Source organism: Phascolarctos cinereus, unplaced genomic scaffold, assembly GCF_003287225.1.
Source record: "Phascolarctos cinereus isolate Bilbo 61053 unplaced genomic scaffold, phaCin_HiC Scaffold_5;HRSCAF=322, whole genome shotgun sequence".
Lineage (NCBI taxonomy): Eukaryota > Metazoa > Chordata > Mammalia > Diprotodontia > Phascolarctidae > Phascolarctos > Phascolarctos cinereus.
The window spans coordinates 127,350,761-127,369,775 of NW_027555958.1; the positions used below are offsets into that span (position 1 = coordinate 127,350,761).

The following is a 19,015-nucleotide window of genomic DNA, read 5'->3' on the forward strand; positions in this document are numbered from 1 at the left end:
TCCTAATTTTAATCATGATTTCTCTTTAAACTAATTACTCCTTTTCATCCTCATATTTCAAAGGCAAGTTTATCCTGTAAATATTTACTCCATTTATGGTGTTTCTTATAGAGTTTCAGACTGCCAAAAGACAAAACGGGTAACACAAGGATTGGTGACCTGGCACCCCAGGACATGAAGAAGGTTTGCTACTTAGCTCTCATTGAATTGACTGCACTATATGATATACTTGGAATCGAGCTCAAGCAGCAAAAAGCTGTAAAAATGAAAACAAAAGGTAAAGAAAGGCATTTAATGAAAATCATTAAATTCTCATGAAGAGATAGCAAAGACGATTTTGGCTTTTTGCCATTATGCCCTTGGAACAAACCTAAGTATGAGTGTCAGAGTTGTAATATTGAGTTTTTCACACCTTTCATATTGAGTATAGAACACACTATATTATATTATGGGGCACTGGGGGCAGATAAGAAGAAACTGTTAAAAGTTCCTGTTAAGGGAATTCAGGAGAGATGGCTTCTCACTCCATTTGATAATGTCATTTTTTTTTGTCAATTCTACATGTTCCAGTGCTGTGTTTGGTATACTTATTGATTCATCTACAAATTCAGCTCTAGAGAATAGTGCTTCAGGAGTAATAATCACATCTTATATTTCAATAATAGAGCTTATATAAGGATCATAAATAATTTCATGCCTGTCCCTGTGATTGAGAGAGAATGAAGATGACTTTTTAAACAATTCATAGAATTGTAGTCTGACCCTTGGGGTGCTTGTAATTCCCCTCTACCCCCACCCTATTTTGTTGGTCATTGTTAGCTTTACTAATAGCAGTGCTATAACACGGCTTAGAAAATCAAACTTTGTGAATAACCAATTCTTCCTCTTCTGTGGAACATTATACAGAAACTAGTCTTATACTTACTAGTGAAATCTGATTTTTTTTTTCATAATGTAGTGGAATCAAGACAGGCATCTTTGAAGCCAGGAAGACCTGGCTACCTCTGACACATGGTAGCTGTGTAATCCTGGACAAATCACTTAATCTCAGTGCTCTAGGCAATTCTCTAAGACTGTAAATTGCAGAGAATGTACAGACCTGTATTGGTAAAAAGAATTTCCTCACTTGGCAGTTCACTCCCTATGCTGGTGAAATGAATGATCCAATCTCTGTCCCTAGAGTGGTATCAGTTCTGGAGCCATTAGATTTGTGCAACAACCCTGTTCACTCCTCAGTTTTGCTTTTCTATAGGTTTTTCCAAAGACCCACTATGTATTTTTATGGCATAATCAAGTTCCTCAGGGCTTTCTCACTGAACCATAGAGGGATTTCCTATAATGGAAACTGAGTAAAAATTGCTTTGAAAACCATTAAGAAGCTAAAGTTTTGGGTTTTTTTTATCCATGCTTCTATTTTAAATCCTGATACTCTTGTCTCTCAAGAAGTCCTGAAAAGTCCTTTGCCAGTTGGGATTAAGGATTAAGGATCTTTGCGCCCTCTTATCCTAGAGAATCTCATTCCTCTTAAATAGTTTGGACTGATGGTTAGAGTAGAGAAATTAATAGTAAGCCAACTGTTTCTACTTTTTTAAGGGTTGATGTGACAAAAAAAGTATTAGATTTAAAGTCACATTATTTGAGTGATAGCTCTGCTTAAATATCTGGTCACTTAACTCATCAACTTCATTTTTTTCTCAGTTGTGAAATGGAGATTAACAATATTTGTGAAAAGTGGTTGTGAGATTCCCATGAGAGGATGCATATGGTGCTTTATAAACTACAGTCTCATTGAATAGCCTTGTATTTATTTTGTATATATTTGTGCATGTGTGTGTGTGTATTTATATATATATATATACATATATATGTGTATATATGTATATATATACGTATATATGTGTGTGTATATATATATATATATATATATATATATATATATATATATATATATATATATATTACACATATATACGTATATATGTATATATATGGTAGGGCTCTTCCTCTCAATGGAATATAAGTTCCTTAAGACTATGAATGAACTAGCATTTATTATATACTTACTATGTGTAGGCACTGTGCTGAGTGCTGGAGAGACAAAGGAAGGCAAAAAGCAGTCCTAGAGCTCAGTGGAATGATGGGGGTGGGGGAGGGCACAGTAGTAGTAGTAGTAGTAGTAGTAGTAGTAGTCGTAGTAGCAGCAGCCGCCTCAGGTGCAATTGGGGGGCATTGAATAAAAATAAGGAGGTGGTGGAAGCATAAGGAAAAAAGGGAAAATAAGGAAATTTGGAAAAATTGTTTGTATATATTTCATCTGTTGTGTGACAGTTAAAAGTCATAGTGATTACGTTATTTTGTAAATAAACACACAAAATGCAAGTTATAACCAATCAGTTGTCAAGTCCACTGATAGATCTTAACAAGAAAGTGTTGGTGGGTGGGTTGAGTGTGTTATGGGGAAGTACAGCATGCATTGGCAGGAATATGTGTAATGACTTGTTTAAAATATTATACTATATGGTAACATGATACAATATTTGCATAATCAAAATTTCAATGTAGGAAAAAGCCCACATATTTACAATCAATAAATTGTTAAATTTAAGATGCATCATTAAAATTTATATATATATATATATATATATATATATATATGTATGTATGTGTGTATATATATATTTTAAATGGCACAAATTAAAAAAAAACTGTTAAAGGGTTAAAGAAAAATTTCCAGGGGAGCACTGAGTAATTTTTTTTAAAAAGGGGCGGTAGCCCAAATAACTTTGGGAACCTCTGGTCTAGGGGGAATGTTTCACTTCTGTATGTGTACTCTCACCACTTAGCACAGTCCCTGGTACATAGTAAATGCTCAATAAATGTTTCTTGATGGATAATTTAATTTTCTTCCAATACAGATTTTTTTCTAAATATAAATAGAAATGACATTAAATAGTTAATTTTTTTTTAACTTCAGTTTAAGAAAAGTTTTGTGAATGTTTTTCTGTATTAGATCCCTTTAGAGATATGAAGTAGCAGCAGTTCTTTTCAATGATGTGATGGTTGATAGCATAGTTAAATAAACTCCTTGAATTTTTTTCCTGATCTTTTTAAAGATCCATACATCTTTTCCAAGTTCTTCTCCTTACATTATATTCTCTGAAAAGAAGATTTGCTGAATAAGGTCATACTGCCAACTGATTTCTGAAAAAGCAGATGGTCCCTTTATATTATTTCGTTCATTATAGCATTCTGAATTCTGATCTATGCTAAAATAGAAGTTCCCACTCTTGTGGGAGAAGAAATGAAAGGATATTTGCCTTTTGCCAGAGTATTTAGTTTGATTACACTTAGTAACCTGATTGCATATATTCATTCAGCTCTGCCATACTGAATATGAGGTCAGGGGCTCCAAATGTGCAAGGAAAGCTTATGGCTTTGAAATCATCTCTTTCTGTCCCTATTTTCATACTTTGAAATAGATGTGAAATGTTCTATTTTCTTTTGCTTTGTGCAGACTCTGGCCTTTTTGGTGTTCCCCTGTCAGTATTGCTAGAGCAGGATCAGAAGAGAGTCCCAGGGACGAGGATACCCTTGATCTTTCAAAAAGTGAGTAGACAATGAGTAAGTCAGCTGGGTTTGGGAATAATGAATGCTGAAGATTGATGTCTTTGGCATTAATATTCTTATAATGGAGTCTCCTGAATTGGTACAGTAATCGCTTCAGTTTCAAGGGTTGATGGCATATATTTCATGGAGTTGCTTTTTGTGAGATTAAGACTGAATAATAATTACTTGACTAACTTTAGGTATTACTGAGTTGGTTGCTTTTATTTGACTGACATTTCAATTCCTTATAACACAGTTGAACAGGACTTCTTGTTTTAGGGAACCCATGAACTGCATCTTTACTTTTATATACCTCTAACTGAAATATAGCATTTTTCCTTAAATTATGATTGTTTAAAGAATATTATTTTGACAAGAGGTCCATAAGCATCACTGCCAAAAGGGATCCGTGACATACACAAACAAAAAAGATTAAGAATCCTCGCAGTAATAGGAAATGTTTATAAATTGGTTAGGAATTTTACGATTCTCCACTAAAATCCTATCTTGGTACCTTGTCATGGCATGGCAGTAACTTTGGAGTATTAAAAATTATTACTGGCAGTATGTGACTTGGCAGGTTCTACCAAACTAGAAAGATTTTGAGCTTCTCAAGCCAGAGAGTATGTCTCTGAGTGATGCATCACCAAGAACTGGACCAGCAAGTGACAGCTTTGGCTTCAGAGAATCATTCATCTTCCAACAACCTACTAAGATGGGATAGAGTTGTGGTGTTCATTGGTGGAAGAAGTTATCCCATGGATGAAACCATAACTATCGAAGTCCTGATTGTAAGAAGTATTTTACCTTTGTGAATATTTTGTCTATATGCATTTGCTAAGCTTTTCTGTTTACTCTGTGTCGGGTTTAAATTAGTAGGTTCTTTTTCTCAAGTAGAACTCAGCAACCATTTTCTAATTTTATCAGGTCACCAATATATTCCACTTTCAATTTACATGTCAGTTATCCAAAATCAGCCTTCCCTTCCTTCTGCTAGTTTTTATATACTCAGGAACTACTTATTAAGTTTAATACCAACTTAAACAATGCAGAGCTATATGTTATTGCATTTCCCTACCTTGCCAAACATTGGACCTTGAATTTAGGTGTTCAGTAAACATTTCGGTGAGTGAACAACAAAGGAGAGTACATCTGCTACAGAATCCCAATGCCTTCCAGAGCCAGCCATGAATGATTTTTGGATTATCCATCCCGCATCTGTCCTCTGGCTTTTAAAGCCCTTCACAATCTGGTCCCTTCCCACTCTTCCTGCATTCTGTGACACTGGCCTTCTTGCTGATTCTTCCAAACAATACACTGTCTCCCCACTCCCCACTGGCTGTCTCCCATTCCTGGAACACTCTTCCTCATCTCTACCTACTAGCTTCTCTGGCTTTCTTCAGATTTCAGCTAATGTCTCATCTTTTGTAAGAAGCATTTACCAACGTTTCTTAATTTTAATGCCTTCCCTCTGAGAATATGCCCAATTTATCCTGTATATTGTACATAATTGTTTGCCCATTGTCTCCCTTATTAGGCTGGAGCACCTTGAGAGCTGGGAATACTCTTGCCTTTCTTTATATCCCCAGCATATAGCACAGTTCCTGGTACATGGGAGGTACTTTATAATTGCTAATTGACTCTTTGCTAGGCATGGATATGAATTCATTGCCCTAGTATTTCTACAGATAGTTCTACATTTTGTTAAATTCAAATCACAGTGGATTAAACACTTGATTGTATATAGGTTCTAGATACCTTCTTTTATCTTCAAAGTGTCATTTTTTTGGGTCACTACCTGTTTTTTCCCAAAAGTTTAATTTAAAAAGTTAAAATACTGCAGTTTTAAAATACCAGCAGTGCTCTAATCAACTGTTCTGTGTAGAAGAAGAATCACAGTTTATAGATCATTTAATTCCAACTTTTACTCTGAATTTTGAGCCTCAATTCTGTTAGCTTCTGATGATGTCTAATTGTACAAAATCTCAGCCTGGCTGTTGAGGAAGTCCATTTTGTCCTTTGTGAGTTCCTATCACTGGTCATCTCTAGTACCTGTGTTCATTTAGAAATATTGTGAACTTCAACCATTGGTTGCAAACTTTACTTTTCTCATCTGTTCTGTGCTATTTATTACCTCATTTTATGATGAGCTACTGAGTTCTGGGAGGAGTAGTAGCTGCCAACTGCAATTAAAGAAGAGCACAGGGAGGCTATATGGGTGGACACTAAACCAGTGAAAATAATCCTTTCCTTGGTAAAGAGGAGAGAAGGCTACTGTTAACTATTTAAAGGGATCACTTTTCCAAGCCCATATTTCATTCACTGTTTTATTTAGATAAATAGATATTGACAGTTGCTTTGTGTATTTGAAAGTTATAGGGCTTTCAGAGTTTTGAAAGCATCTGATTATTTTCTATTACGACCTCCAATCCAATCCAAGATTCCTGTATGATGTCCCTAACTTGGTGTTCTAGTATCTACTTGGATACATCTAGTGGTAAAGATTTTAATACCCTAAAAAGGTTTCAGTTCCTCCAAGGGGGAGGTGCAGTATTAGAGTTGAAATCTGCCCATCTGTTGACCTTGTAGCTCCCACCACTGGAAGCTTCTTTAACCTGAAGTCATCTTCATCCATCTGGTAGTCCTAAAAATATTTGAAGGAAAGTGTCATATTTCACATAGATTTTGGATAGAACATTTTTTATTCCTTCAGTGCTTCCTAATATGATGTGGATTCGTGATCTTTTATCATACTTGTTACTTCCTCTGGATTAGTGCTTGCTTATCAAAGTTCTTAAAACATGGCACATGGAACTGAACACAACTTCAGATATATTCTATCCAATGAAATACTAAGAAGGCATATTCACAACTTTCGTTATAGTCCTGGGATTCTTAACCCTTTTTTGTGTCCTGAATCTCTTTGTCAGTCTGGTGAAACATAAAGACCCCTTCTCAGAATGTTTTTAAATTCATAAAATAATATAAATAGGATTACAAAATAAACCCATTATGGTGAAATACAGTTAACACCCCAGGCTAAGAATCCCTGAGACCATTTGTTTCTAATCTAGTCTAGATTTTTGCTTTATAAAAAAGGCAACTTCACACTCTTTTAGCTGGTATTGAAATTATGACTACCCAGAATTTTTAGGTCTTTTTTTATGTGAATTTCATTCCATTCTAGTCTCACTTTAGTTCATAATTTTTAAAATTTTATACAGATTTTATAACATAATTGCAAGATTTTATACTTAACCTCCTTTGAACCTTTTCTAAGATTAAGGAAATCCTTCTGGCCTTTTAATGCTTCATTCAATCTGGATATGCTCTTGTCCATGTTAACTATTTTCTTCCTTATGGAAGAATGACTACAAATACTGAGATATAGCAAGCTCTTCATGATAGAAAAGCAAGATATTTCTTCCCCATTGAATTCTAGTTGGATAAACACAATGGGAAAGTAAGTTCTCATTCTTGGGCAGAAATTCTTTAGTGAAAGCACCCATTTGAAAGTTTCCAAGCTCCTAAAGTATTAATACCGGTAAATTCTATTTAATTATTTTATCCCATGTACAGGAAAGTACCTTTAAGTTACTTTTTGTTGAGAGAACCACTACATGTATTTAAAATATATTAGTGAAGTATTACATATTACATATACTATTACATATTACATACATTTTTATCAAGAACATTAGTTTAAAAAAAATGGCTACGTTCATCCATTGTGGTTAGGACCATATACTATCTATCAATCATGTTGAAACAGCAGTAGGAATTGTGACCTTCAAGAAAACTCAGCTTAAATGGTTCATTTATTTACTTTTTCATCTATCTGTCTGTCTGTCTATTTAAACTAAAACAGTGGCATTTAATAGGACCTGCGGCCATGGTTACAATTACAAAAACAAGCCTGGCAGGAAGGTTAGAAAATAAAGGGATCAGTAGTTGAGTCAGGAAAGAAAAATAGTCCAAAGATACCTGAGCCAGGTCCAATATGGCCTCTTCTGTCTGTCTTGTCTGTGTTCACCCCTTGAAACCATCTTGCCAGCTCCAAAGCCATTTTTGTCCCCTCCACCCTGGCCCCTGTGAGCCCCATCATCCCTGCCTCTGCTTTGGTATCCTCCTCAGTCATAGCTACTTCTGCCACCTCACTGTGCCTCTCTAAAATTACCCCCCATATGAGAGCTTCCAGTCTGTCCTCCCCACCCCCCAGCCAGGTCCATCCAACTTAGGTACCTTACACTGGTTACACTCACTTCTCCAAGAAAAGTTCCTCTTCTCACATGTGGGGTTAGGATACTTCAAGTCTCCAGCTCATTGCTTCCTTCCACCACGTTCACTGGAGAATCCTCCTCAGCTGCCTCCACCACTGCCTTACCTCCAAAGCCTTCATGGTCGATGGGTCCACCATTACCATAGCCACCATGGCCATTGTGATGTCCTCTGTTGAAGTCTGCTCTTTAAATTGCAAAGGAGACTTTATTGAATTTTCCAGAAAATTCTTTGCCATCAATCCAGTCAGTGGCTGCTTTGGAAGAGGGGGATCATCAAATGATACAGTCACCTCTCCTTTCAGCTGTCTTGTCTCTACCTGTATACAAATTGATCATAGTAATTTGCCACAGACTTGAGGGTAAAATTCTCATCCAAGTTCTAGATGAAGATGGCATTATTATCAGAATTATCCTGTTCAGAGCCATGGTGTGATCCTTGATCCTGGGACCCACCAAATTTATAAGTTACCTCAGTCACATCCACTTATGCCACCTCCATGACCTCAGCTACCACTGCTATGGTTGTAGCCACTGCAGTTAATGCCACTGCCACCTCCATCATCCCAACTTTACCCCCGTGGTCCTCTGGACTCCCTCATAGCTGTTGCTGCTACCACTTCTGCTCTGGTCCTGAATGCTGTAACCACCCCCATCACTTCTACACTCTTAGATGACTGATCTTGGCCATAACTACCTCCACCATCCCCTCCACTGCCCGCACTGCTTCTGTTATACTGGTTCTGGCCCTATCCTTGTGGGGGATTATAAAAGCTTTGTTGTTGTCCACCATAGCCAGAGTGTTTACCCTAGCCCCCACTCTGGGGTTATCTGTAGCTTCTTCTCTGGGAGCTGTTACCTTATTTCCTTGAAGGGCTGCTGGAGGCTGGCTGCTGGCTATAGCCAGATTAAGATGAATGCTGACCATAAGAAGGTTGGGAATTCTGGTGGCTGCCATAGCCATTGGTTGATTGTTCCTGGGGAACTGACTAGATATGGTAGCCTGTCGTCTGGGTTTGTCCATAGGAGGAGTTATAGTGATCTGACCATAGCCTGAGGTCTCAGCTGATTGGCCACAGCCACTATACCTCTGCTGGGAATAGCCATGTCTCGGCTGGGTAAGGTAAACTCCATATCCTTGTATGGCTGGCTGGCTGGCTGCTGGCTGAGTGTACTTGGAGGCCATGTCTAAGCGCATGCGCACCAGCTGCCAAGCAACAGAAAATAGAAGACAGCCAACCACTGACACCTTGAGGATTCCAAAGGTTTTTTTTCATAAACACTTTCTTGATCCCCCTCAGCTGCTAGTGCCCCCCGAAAAAACCCTACCATCTATTCATTTTGTACATATTTGCATTTATTTATAAATGTACATATATTTGTCTGTCTTTCTCACATACATACATACATATATATGCCTCTCCTATGGGAACATAAGCTCCATGACTGTTTCACTTTTGTTACTATACACCCAACTGTGAGACCAGTCAGTGCTTGACATGTAGTAAACACTTAATGAATACTTTTTGATTGTGTGTGTGTGCGCTCTTTAGGTGTAATCCCAGAATAACCCTTACTTTCCTCTCTCCTCTCCCTCTGTCCACATAGGGTATCATACCCTTACCTGCAGGTGCTCTGCCCAAAGGAATGTAAATTTTGATCTCTGAAACCTCCTAAGCTATCTTGGGGCTTACTAGCTAGGTTTCTTTCTTAAGGACCATGCCTTAAACCCATATCACTCTGGCTGTCATTGATTGGCCAATAATAGGTCCCAGCCCAAGCCTCACTTGGTCATTGTTTGGGCACTAATGGCTGAGAATGAGTATAAATAGCAATTGTTTCTGTTTTGGCCAGAAAGCCTGAGGATCTTCCCCTCCCAGATTGTTTTTTTTTTTTGATTAGGTAAAAGAGGCTGTTCTTTGCCTCATTTCTACTTACCCTTAATCACTGAATGGGCATTGCCTCAGTCAAACTGAGATCTGGGAAAGACCTTAACTTAAAAAGGCAAAGGGGCCTGTCTCCAGTTGTCCTAATTTATATCTTGTCACTGGAACCAGATGGCTCTGAAGGAGAGAGTGAAGCTGGTGACATTGCATAGCTCCTCCACACTTAAAAATCAAATTCACTTGCAAATCATGGCATCACCTTCCTGATGTCATCCATGGTACTCTTCCAGAAAAGGACAAATAACAACAAGCAAACAACAACTGGAATAACTCTCCAGAAACTGAATTGAATTCTTACTTATCCTTATCGAGCCAAACTCCATGAAATGTCCCCTTCTTTCACCATTTATAATTATTTTACTCCTCATTTTGCTCACTTCTGAGGCACTAATTAGATATTATATTTTTGTCTGTGTTTGTTCATTATCCTCCACTAGCCTATAAACTTTACCAGAGTTGGGTTTTTGTCATTAAATTTCACATCTTCTCTTTTTGCCTAGCACGGTACTCCATAGACAATATTTAATATCTATTTCACAAACATACATACATACATACATATATAGATATAGATATATAGATATAGATATAGATATAAATATGCATGTATGTATGTATGTATGTATGTATGTATGTATGTATCTATCTATCTATCTATCTATCTATGTATGTTTGTGGCCTGAATGAATGAAGCAATATTAAACATCTTCAGGTGTGTGTGTTTTAATGAACATTTGCCAACAGAAAGGCTCTTGCAAACTTGTTTTAAAACGTGTCTTTGAACAAAGTGCAAATGAGATGCAAATGTGCAAATATCAGAATGCAGAAGATTGATTAGATCACAGAGTCCAGGCTCCTGCAAGAGCAGGAGAAACAATTATTTTTGGAGCTTTTAAAATGAGCATCCTCATTCTCTACTTGTTTTCAATAACACAGCTGTTGTGTGAAATCATAGTTTTTCTCATTTTTTGTAACTAAGGCAGTATAAAGAGAGCCATCTTTTTTCTTGAGTGCAACGTGAAATTAATTATGTTTTCAAGTTCTTGGGCTTGTTTATTAGAAGGCAGTAATGCAATGGCAGCTAATCACAGATGCATACCTGAATATGGTGTAATCAATTTCAGTCATTTATATGTAAAATAGATGTGATATTCTTGACAGCTATATTTCTAAATATTAATATCTTTTTTTTCTATACAGTTGATTTCTCGAATAGAAGAGGGAGGATTAGAAACTGAAGGGCTTTTACGGATACCTGGAGCTGCAATAAGGATAAAGGTACTAACTGATTGAATATACTTATGAATAGATTTAATATTAAATTACAACTCTGAGTTATATTATAGTAACTTTATTTTTTGATTTGTATGTGACAATAAAAATATTTACACAAAAATTAAAATAATTATTCAAGCTTCTTTAGCTCAAAAATTCTGGCTGAATTTTTGAAAAAATCAGAGTAATACATTAAAATTAATGAATCAGCAGTTATTTCACAAAAATGGAATTAAAACTTAAGCCCTTCTCTATGGGAAACAGAACACTTAGAGTCACTTAGTTAATTGTGCACTTACCTACTCTTCTGTGGCACGATGATACATTGGGCTTGTTTTGAGAGCTACTAGTTAGATTCAAATTGAGCAAGATTCCCCTCTGTTATTGACTCTAAATATTTAGCAGAGCAGTAACCTTGCCATCGGCAACAAATCATTAGCTTCATAATCTGTTCTATTGACAAAATGTACATTGTCCATACCTCTCATTACTAGTATAACTGTGTTTTCCTTTTCTGATTTTACATTTTCTGCCATTACAATTCTGATCAGTCTTGGCTTTAAGCAAAATTGTGAGACAGATGAAGTTTGTCTTCTGAGACCTTCCCTTCCAAACCCATTCCCCCATATCTTTCATCTACATTCAGGGTGGGTGCTTTTTATACACTATTTAAGAAACCTAGGTCTGAAAATTGACCCAAGAAACATATTGTGGTAAACAGAAAGAATACTGGGTTAGGCACTAGGCCATCTGGGTTTGAATTTGGATTCTATTAGTGATGACTTATGTGGCCTTTGGCAAATCACTTAATATCTCAGCCTCAGTTTCCTTAGCTATGTTTTGCATTATCTCTTCATTCTTACAGCAGTCTTGGGAAATAGGGAGTGTACATGTTATCCCCATTTATAAAAAGAGGAAACAGAGTTTACATAAATGAAGTCACTTGTCCAGGATTGCATAGCTAATAAGTGTCAAGAGCTGGAATTCAAACCCAGGCCTCTCAGTGGACAATATCAGATAATATAATGCTACTGGGTTGAAGAGCTCTATTTTGGAGGAGGGTTGTAATTTTTGGTACTCCCTGAAATCAAATTGGTGGCTTATAAATTAAGCTGGCTATCTCTATTGCTGAGATAATAGTATTCTTCTACTTATCCCACCTCATATGAAAGCCACAGAAAACTGGAAGAGAAAAGAGGGGACTTTCTTCAAGGTCTGTCATTAGAACCTGAACTCATGGATTAGTGTGTGTTTTGATGGTTCTTCAAGAAGTGGATCAATGACAGTGCTTCGAGAGTTGTATTATTAGGTCAATCAAAGAGTCAATCAAATATTAGTTAAGCACCAGCTATGAGCTAGACACTGGAGGTACAGATGAAAAAGTGAAACCATTTTTATTTTTAAATAGCTTACATGCTATTGAGGGGAAATATCATATATATATATATATATAATTGTTCTGTCACTTTTCAGTCATGTCCTACTCTTCATAACCCTATTTGGGGTTTTCTTGGCAAAGATACTGGAGTGGTTTGCCATTTCCTTTTCCAGTTCATTTTACATATGAAAAAAACTGAGGCAAACAGGGTTAAGTGACTTGCCCAAGATCATACTGCTAATAAGTGTCTGAGACTGGATTTGAACTCTGGAAAATGACTCTTCCTGATTCCAGGCCTGGCACTTCATCCACTGTGCCACCTAGCAGTCCCATGTAATAAATACTAGGAAGTTAAGTAAGTTAGGAAAGGCTTCATGAAGACAGAGGTATTTGTGCTATATCCTGAAGGAAGAGAAGGATTCTGTAAAATAGAGGGAGGTAAAGCGGAAGTATGTTCTAGTCTTTGGGGACAGCGGTGCAGTTTCAGAGATGGCAGATGGCTTGAGTACTCTGTGAGGATAATCGAGAACAGGCCACTTTGCTGCAACAGTGAAGATTCCAGTCCCTAAATCTTCAGCTAGGATGCTTCTAGGCCCAGAGCCAGAGTCCAGATACATTTTAGAAAGGTTTGCTATAATTTCTTAGCTGCAGATGCATTTCATTGATTTATTTTGACTTGTTTCCTCATTTTAGAACATTTGCTTCTTCCAGTTTGGCCCTTGCCAAGTTACATTGTGATCTCTGCTGTTGGGTTTTTTTTTTCTGTTTTGTTTTTTTTTTTAGGCTTGCTCTGAACTAATCACATGGTCACTTAATGTACTTATCCACCACTCCCAGCCTTTCCCTTCTGAAGCTCATACAACCCCAGCAAATGACTTGGGAGCTCTGTATATTTAAACAAATTGTCATTGTCCCACACTAGTTAAGCACTAATGCAGTTCCTACACCTGGCAAGTGACACACTTAAGAGTGATTCTGAGATCAGTTCAAGACCTGTTGAGAAATGCATTTGTTTAATAGAAACACTCCCTCAGAAACAGGTAATGTGTGTGTACGTTATCTCTTCATACAGCAGCACAGTGCCTTCCTTCGCTATTCACAATGCATCAGTGCCCACACTGATAAAGAGTGATTGCCAACTAACAGCGTCGTGATAAGGGAGCATTTGCTTCAGTGCAGAACACTGCATCTAAGGTGTGATTCCTAGGAGAAGAAATCTGTCAAAAGGACAATCTAAACCAAGTGTAATTTCCAGAAAGGCCAATTAAATGGATTCAGCTGGCTCAACCCATCCACCCAGACTCTTGTCACAAACCAAATTATGCAGCAGCTGGTCTTTTGTAAATATGTGAAGATAGCATGCTAAGTGCTTAGTTGATTTTTTTCCCCCTTCAACTCCTAACTGAAATGATTTGCTAGCCTCACTTGTTTCTTGTTTTGTGGCCCCTCCCCTGCCCACTTTTCTGAGTGAGGCTTTCTTTTTGAGAAATATTAAATTAGCATCAGGAAAATAATTCTGTACTATAACTAGCTTCGGGTCCACTTTGATGAAGTTACTAAGCTGGTAGATAAAGGGAATGCTGTAGAAATAGTTGACCTAGATTTTAGCAGAGTGTTTGATCTCTCTTACTCTTCTTGTAGACAGCATGAAGGAACCCTGCCTGGGTTGCATGTTAGTAGAGTTATGTAGATTTTCAAGTGGTTGAAGAATTGGACTCAGATAACATCAATAATCGTTGGAAGGTTCTCCCCAGTGCGTCAGAGACATGAATGACCTCTCATGGATCAGCCTAGGATGTTTAGCCCTATAGTATTTAACTTTTTTAAAAAAAATCAATGGCTTGTATAAAGCAGAGGTGACATGTTTAGGACATTTGTAGATGATTATGTAGCTGGGAAGGATAGATAACACATTGGTTGGCAGAGTCAAGATCTGAGACATCCAGATAGCCTGGGATTTTGGACTGGCTTTTATTTAATAAGAGTCGGTTTAATGAGGTAGAACTAGTTGAAGAAGCCATTTTTGAGTGCAAAATGGATAGATAGCAATTTTTCTGAAAAAAGACTGGGGATTTTAATGAGACTTGGAGCATAATACAAGTCAGTACTGTCTGATATTGCAGCCATAAAAGCTAATTCAGTCTTGGGTTAAGGGTGTCCAGAGTAGGGGAGGAAATGATAGTCCTGTTGTACTCTGTTCTGAACAGAGCGCTTTTGGAGTATTGTATTCAGTTCTGACTGCCACATTTTAAGAAGGTCATTGACAGCATCCAGAAGACATTACCTTGTCAATGTCACTCCATAAGCAGATTCACTGAAGGAACTGAGTCTGTTTAAACTGAAGAAGAATAGACTTAGAAGAGATATAACTGCATTCAAGTATTTAAAAGATTGTTGCCTGGAAAAAATGGTTGAACTTTTTTCTACTTGTCATCTCCTCTTTTTTTTTTTTGAGGCAATTGGGGTTAAATGACTTGTCCAGGGTCACACATCTAGTAAGTATCTGAGGTTAGATTTAAACTCAGGTCCTCTTGACTCCAGGGTCAGTGCTTTATCCACTGTACCACCTAGCTGTCCCTGCTTGATATCTCAAAAGTAGGAGCAATGGAAGAAAATTTCAAGGAGTCAAGTTTAGGCTAGATTTTAAGAAAATACTTGGTAATATTAGAACTATTAAAAAGTAGACTGATACCTCCATTTTTGTCAAATGAAGGCTGGATGACCATTTTTTAGAAATGTTTTAAAGAGGATTCCTGTTTAGGTACTTGTTAGATTAGCCTCTGGGGTCTCCTCTAACTCTGAGCTTCTGTGGATTGCTTAAAGTAATGGAAAGAAGATGCTGAGGTGTGTAATGACTTTTTGTGGTTACAAATGTTCAACATTTTCTGTCTTAACTGGATTCATGGCTTGGCAATCAAAACAAACAAACAAAAAAAAACAATTAACAATAAACAAGCATTCATTAAGTAACTTTTATGTGCCAAACACCTTGATAGCTGCTGGGGATCCAGACACATAGAATGAAACAGTCCTACTCTCAAGGAGTTTATATAATCCCTTCTTGTTCAGTCATTTTTGATTCTTCATGACCCCATTTGGGGTTATCTTAGCAAAGATACTGGAGTGGTTTGCCATTGCTTTCTCCAGCTCATCTTCCAGATGAGGAAACTGAGGCAAACAGAGTTAAGTGACTTACTAAGGGTCACACAGCTAGTAAATATCAGAGGTCAGATTTGAACTCAGGTCCTCCTAACTCTAGGCCCATCACTTTAGCCATTGTGACACCCAGCTGCCCCACATATTCCCCTTAGGAACTTGGTAATCTAAAAAATCTTATTTCTTAGGGGCATGGTATTCTAAGAATATGTTGGTATTCTAGAATATATTATCATTCTAGAATATATTCCCTTAGGAGCTTGGCACTCTTTTTTTTTTTTTAAGAAAGTGGTAGCTGTTGAAATGAGTAGATTTATTATTAGTGGTATTATTAATAGTTATAAACAAGTTTCAAAATAGGGTACCTAGTTAATTTCAGCAATGGCTTTGAGATAATTCATCTAATTTGTTCTCATTCTATTTGGAATTAAATAATTAGAACCAATAATAGCTTAAGGTTCAGCTCTTTTGTCACCTACTACCTAAGACATTTAAACCAGTTAGATGTATGTGCTTTATAAAATCTCATTTGTCATATTATGTGTTTTCCATTTATCTCTACTGAGCATTCATTCACCTGCCTCCTGTACTTTTAGGCATAAAACTTGACTATAAAATCTTTCTTTATAGTTTCAAAATGAAATTATTTTAAAGACTTGTATTTTCGTTACTTAAAAATTGTCCTGCCTTTTGTGATTTTATCAGGATAGGGAACTCCTTGGTGAGGAAACACTGTCTACCAATAAAGATTGGCAACTATTCTGCAGCTCATAGTTGTAGTGTTACCCGGAACACTGAAAGGAAATGACTTGCCCAGGTTCACTTAGTAGTGAGTGTCTGAGGCAGGTCTTATTGACTTTAAGGACAATTCACACTACACTATTCTCTACTGCCTTTTCTTTATGTATTTTCCAGTGAATATTTTTTTTTCATGTACACTTATGAAAATGACCCTAAAGTTTAAAGACTTTCATATTTTTTCAAGCAGGATCCTGGCTACTTGTCATTTTTGAGGATCGTAGTAAAAAATCTCTGTTTTTGCCTAAAAATCTCTGTTTTTGCCTATGTTGGAAGTGTGTTTAGCCAGTCAGTAAAGGTGCCAGGCACTATGCAAAGTGTTGGAGGTAGAAAGAAAAGCAAAAACAGGGTTCCTGCTCTCAAAGAAATCACACAAATGGAGAAGACAATAATAACAATAATTTTTAAAAATATCCTGTACCAACGAGATATATACAGTGTAAATGAGAGGTAATCTCAGGGAAGAAGGTGGGATTTGAGCTGAGTCTCAAAGGAGTTTACTTCTATGTTAATACAGTATGACCTGCCCTTGGTTTATTGATAATGACTGTGACTACGTTGGTATGGTAGCTGGTGACACTTATAATGTTTTTAGGTTTCTGTAACAAGAAATGCCTGTGATATGAGAAATACGCAAAACCGTCAGCAGGACAAAACTGGGTTTTGGTGTTCATTTTTGTTCTTGTGTTTTTCAGAACCTTTGCCAAGAACTGGAAGCAAAGTTTTATGAAGGGACTTTTAACTGGGAGAGTGTCAAACAGCATGATGCCGCCAGCCTTTTGAAGCTTTTCATTCGAGAACTGCCTCAACCCTTGCTCAGTCTAGAATATCTCAAAGCTTTTCAGGCTGTACAGAGTAAGTAGTATTCCTTCTGTTGATGCAGACTTTGCAAGTAAAAACCTTATGTTCTTGGGAGCAAGACTCTCTTAAGATAAATTCACATTTATTATATCTTGAGCGATAAAGGAATCAACAACATATATTTGGTTAGAGATCTAGGGCAGCTGGGTGGCACAGTGGATGGGTGTTGGGCCTGGATTCAGGAAGACTCATCTTTCTGAGTTCAAATCTGGCTTCAGGGGCAGCTAGGTGGTACAGTGGATAGAGCTCTGGCCTTGAAGTCAGGAGGACATGAGTTCAAATCCAGTCTTAGACACATGACACTTACTAGCTGTGTGACCCTGGGTGAGTCACTTAACCCTGTTTGCCTCAGTTTCCTCATCTGTAAAATGAACTGGAGAAAGCAATGGCAAACCACTGCAGTACTTTTGCCACAGAAACCCCAAAAAGGAGTCATGAAGAGTCAGACACAATTGAAAGATGGCTGAACAACAAAAACTTATCTAGTAGCATCCCCAGGATTCGAGAAATCACAAGTCTTAACTCTACTGCAAAAGAATGAATTATTTTCCTGTTCTGTACCCAAATAAATATGATCAGAAACGAAGCACATGAAATACCTTTGAGATCCATTTAGGTCCCAACAATCCAATTGAAATACTAGATTGTTGGGACCTAAACAAATAGATCTCAATGAATCTAATTCACATATTGGGTTATTGGGACCTCAATAAATAGAGATCAGAGTTATTATATATGCCTTCTTCCTGTTCAGATTCATAATGTGCTATTTAAGAAACATGGCACATTTGTGCACTGAAGAATCCCCAGCAATTTCACATTTCTTTTTATGATTGAATGAACTACATAAGATGCCTATATTCTACTTCACTTTCCTGCCAAGTAGTCTAAGAAACATTTATTGGAGAAGTATATACACTGTGGGTTTAGCAGTTACCATAAAATCAGTAAGCTTCGTGAGAAAGTCTGCCAGATTGTCATGACTGATATACTTTTGAAATCAGCCTTCACAGGCACAGATTTAGGCATTTTGTTTGTTCCCTTTTGGATATGGGGCGCCCTACTTGAAGCCCTCATGTCATAGTAGCTCTCAAGTGCCTCTCTCCTGGCAACGTTGAGCCAATAATGGGATGTTGCTTCCTTGTCCACTGCAATCAGCAAGGATCGGGGTGGGGAGGGGTGGGGGAGCAACTGGCATCCTAGGTCAATAGCGACATCTGAAAGCCTTTCTCTCACCTTCATAAGCATGTGGTGCTGTCTTGAACATTTCTTTCTTTTTCATTCATTTCAACAAATATTTATTAGGTGATCAGTATGAGGGTGTGGTACTAAGCCAGGGTTTGGAGGGAGATTACAAAGTTTGGATAAGACACAATTCTTTCTGACTAGCTTACTGTCTAGTAAACCTCATGCTGCCTTGATAAAAGGTGTAATGAGACATAATATGTAAAATGTAGACACGAGAATTGTGGGCAAAGAGCTACCTGAAGTTTGTGAAGGAACAGGGGAAAGGTTGTTCCTGAATGGGAGGAGCCAGGAAGACTTCTTAAAAGTGGTGACATTCGTCTTGGAGAAAGGGAAGTGGGGGGAATTCAGAACTCAAAATCTTATAAAAGTAAATGTGGAAAATGAAAAATTAATTAATTAATTAAAGTTTTTTTTAAAGTGGTGGCATTTTACGTTGATCCTTAAAGAATGGGCAGATATTAAGCAGGATG

General features: G+C 37.3%; 1 protein-coding gene and 1 pseudogene across 4 annotated transcripts in view; one reads left to right on the forward strand and one right to left on the reverse strand.

Moving 5' to 3' along the window:
- Positions 1 to 19,015, forward strand: part of ARHGAP18 (Rho GTPase activating protein 18) — a 238,025-nt gene that overhangs the window by 185,330 nt on the left and 33,680 nt on the right. For all 4 annotated transcript variants that reach the window (XM_020987030.2, XM_078155149.1, XM_020987027.2 and 1 more), the window contains exons 6-9: positions 112 to 277; positions 3,515 to 3,606; positions 11,030 to 11,107; positions 17,132 to 17,291. In XM_020987030.2, coding sequence (XP_020842689.1) covers positions 112 to 277; positions 3,515 to 3,606; positions 11,030 to 11,107; positions 17,132 to 17,291 — 496 coding nt within the window. The remainder of the gene's footprint in view (positions 1 to 111; positions 278 to 3,514; positions 3,607 to 11,029; positions 11,108 to 17,131; positions 17,292 to 19,015) is intronic.
- On the reverse strand, positions 6,113 to 9,081 carry LOC144457941 (uncharacterized; annotated as a pseudogene).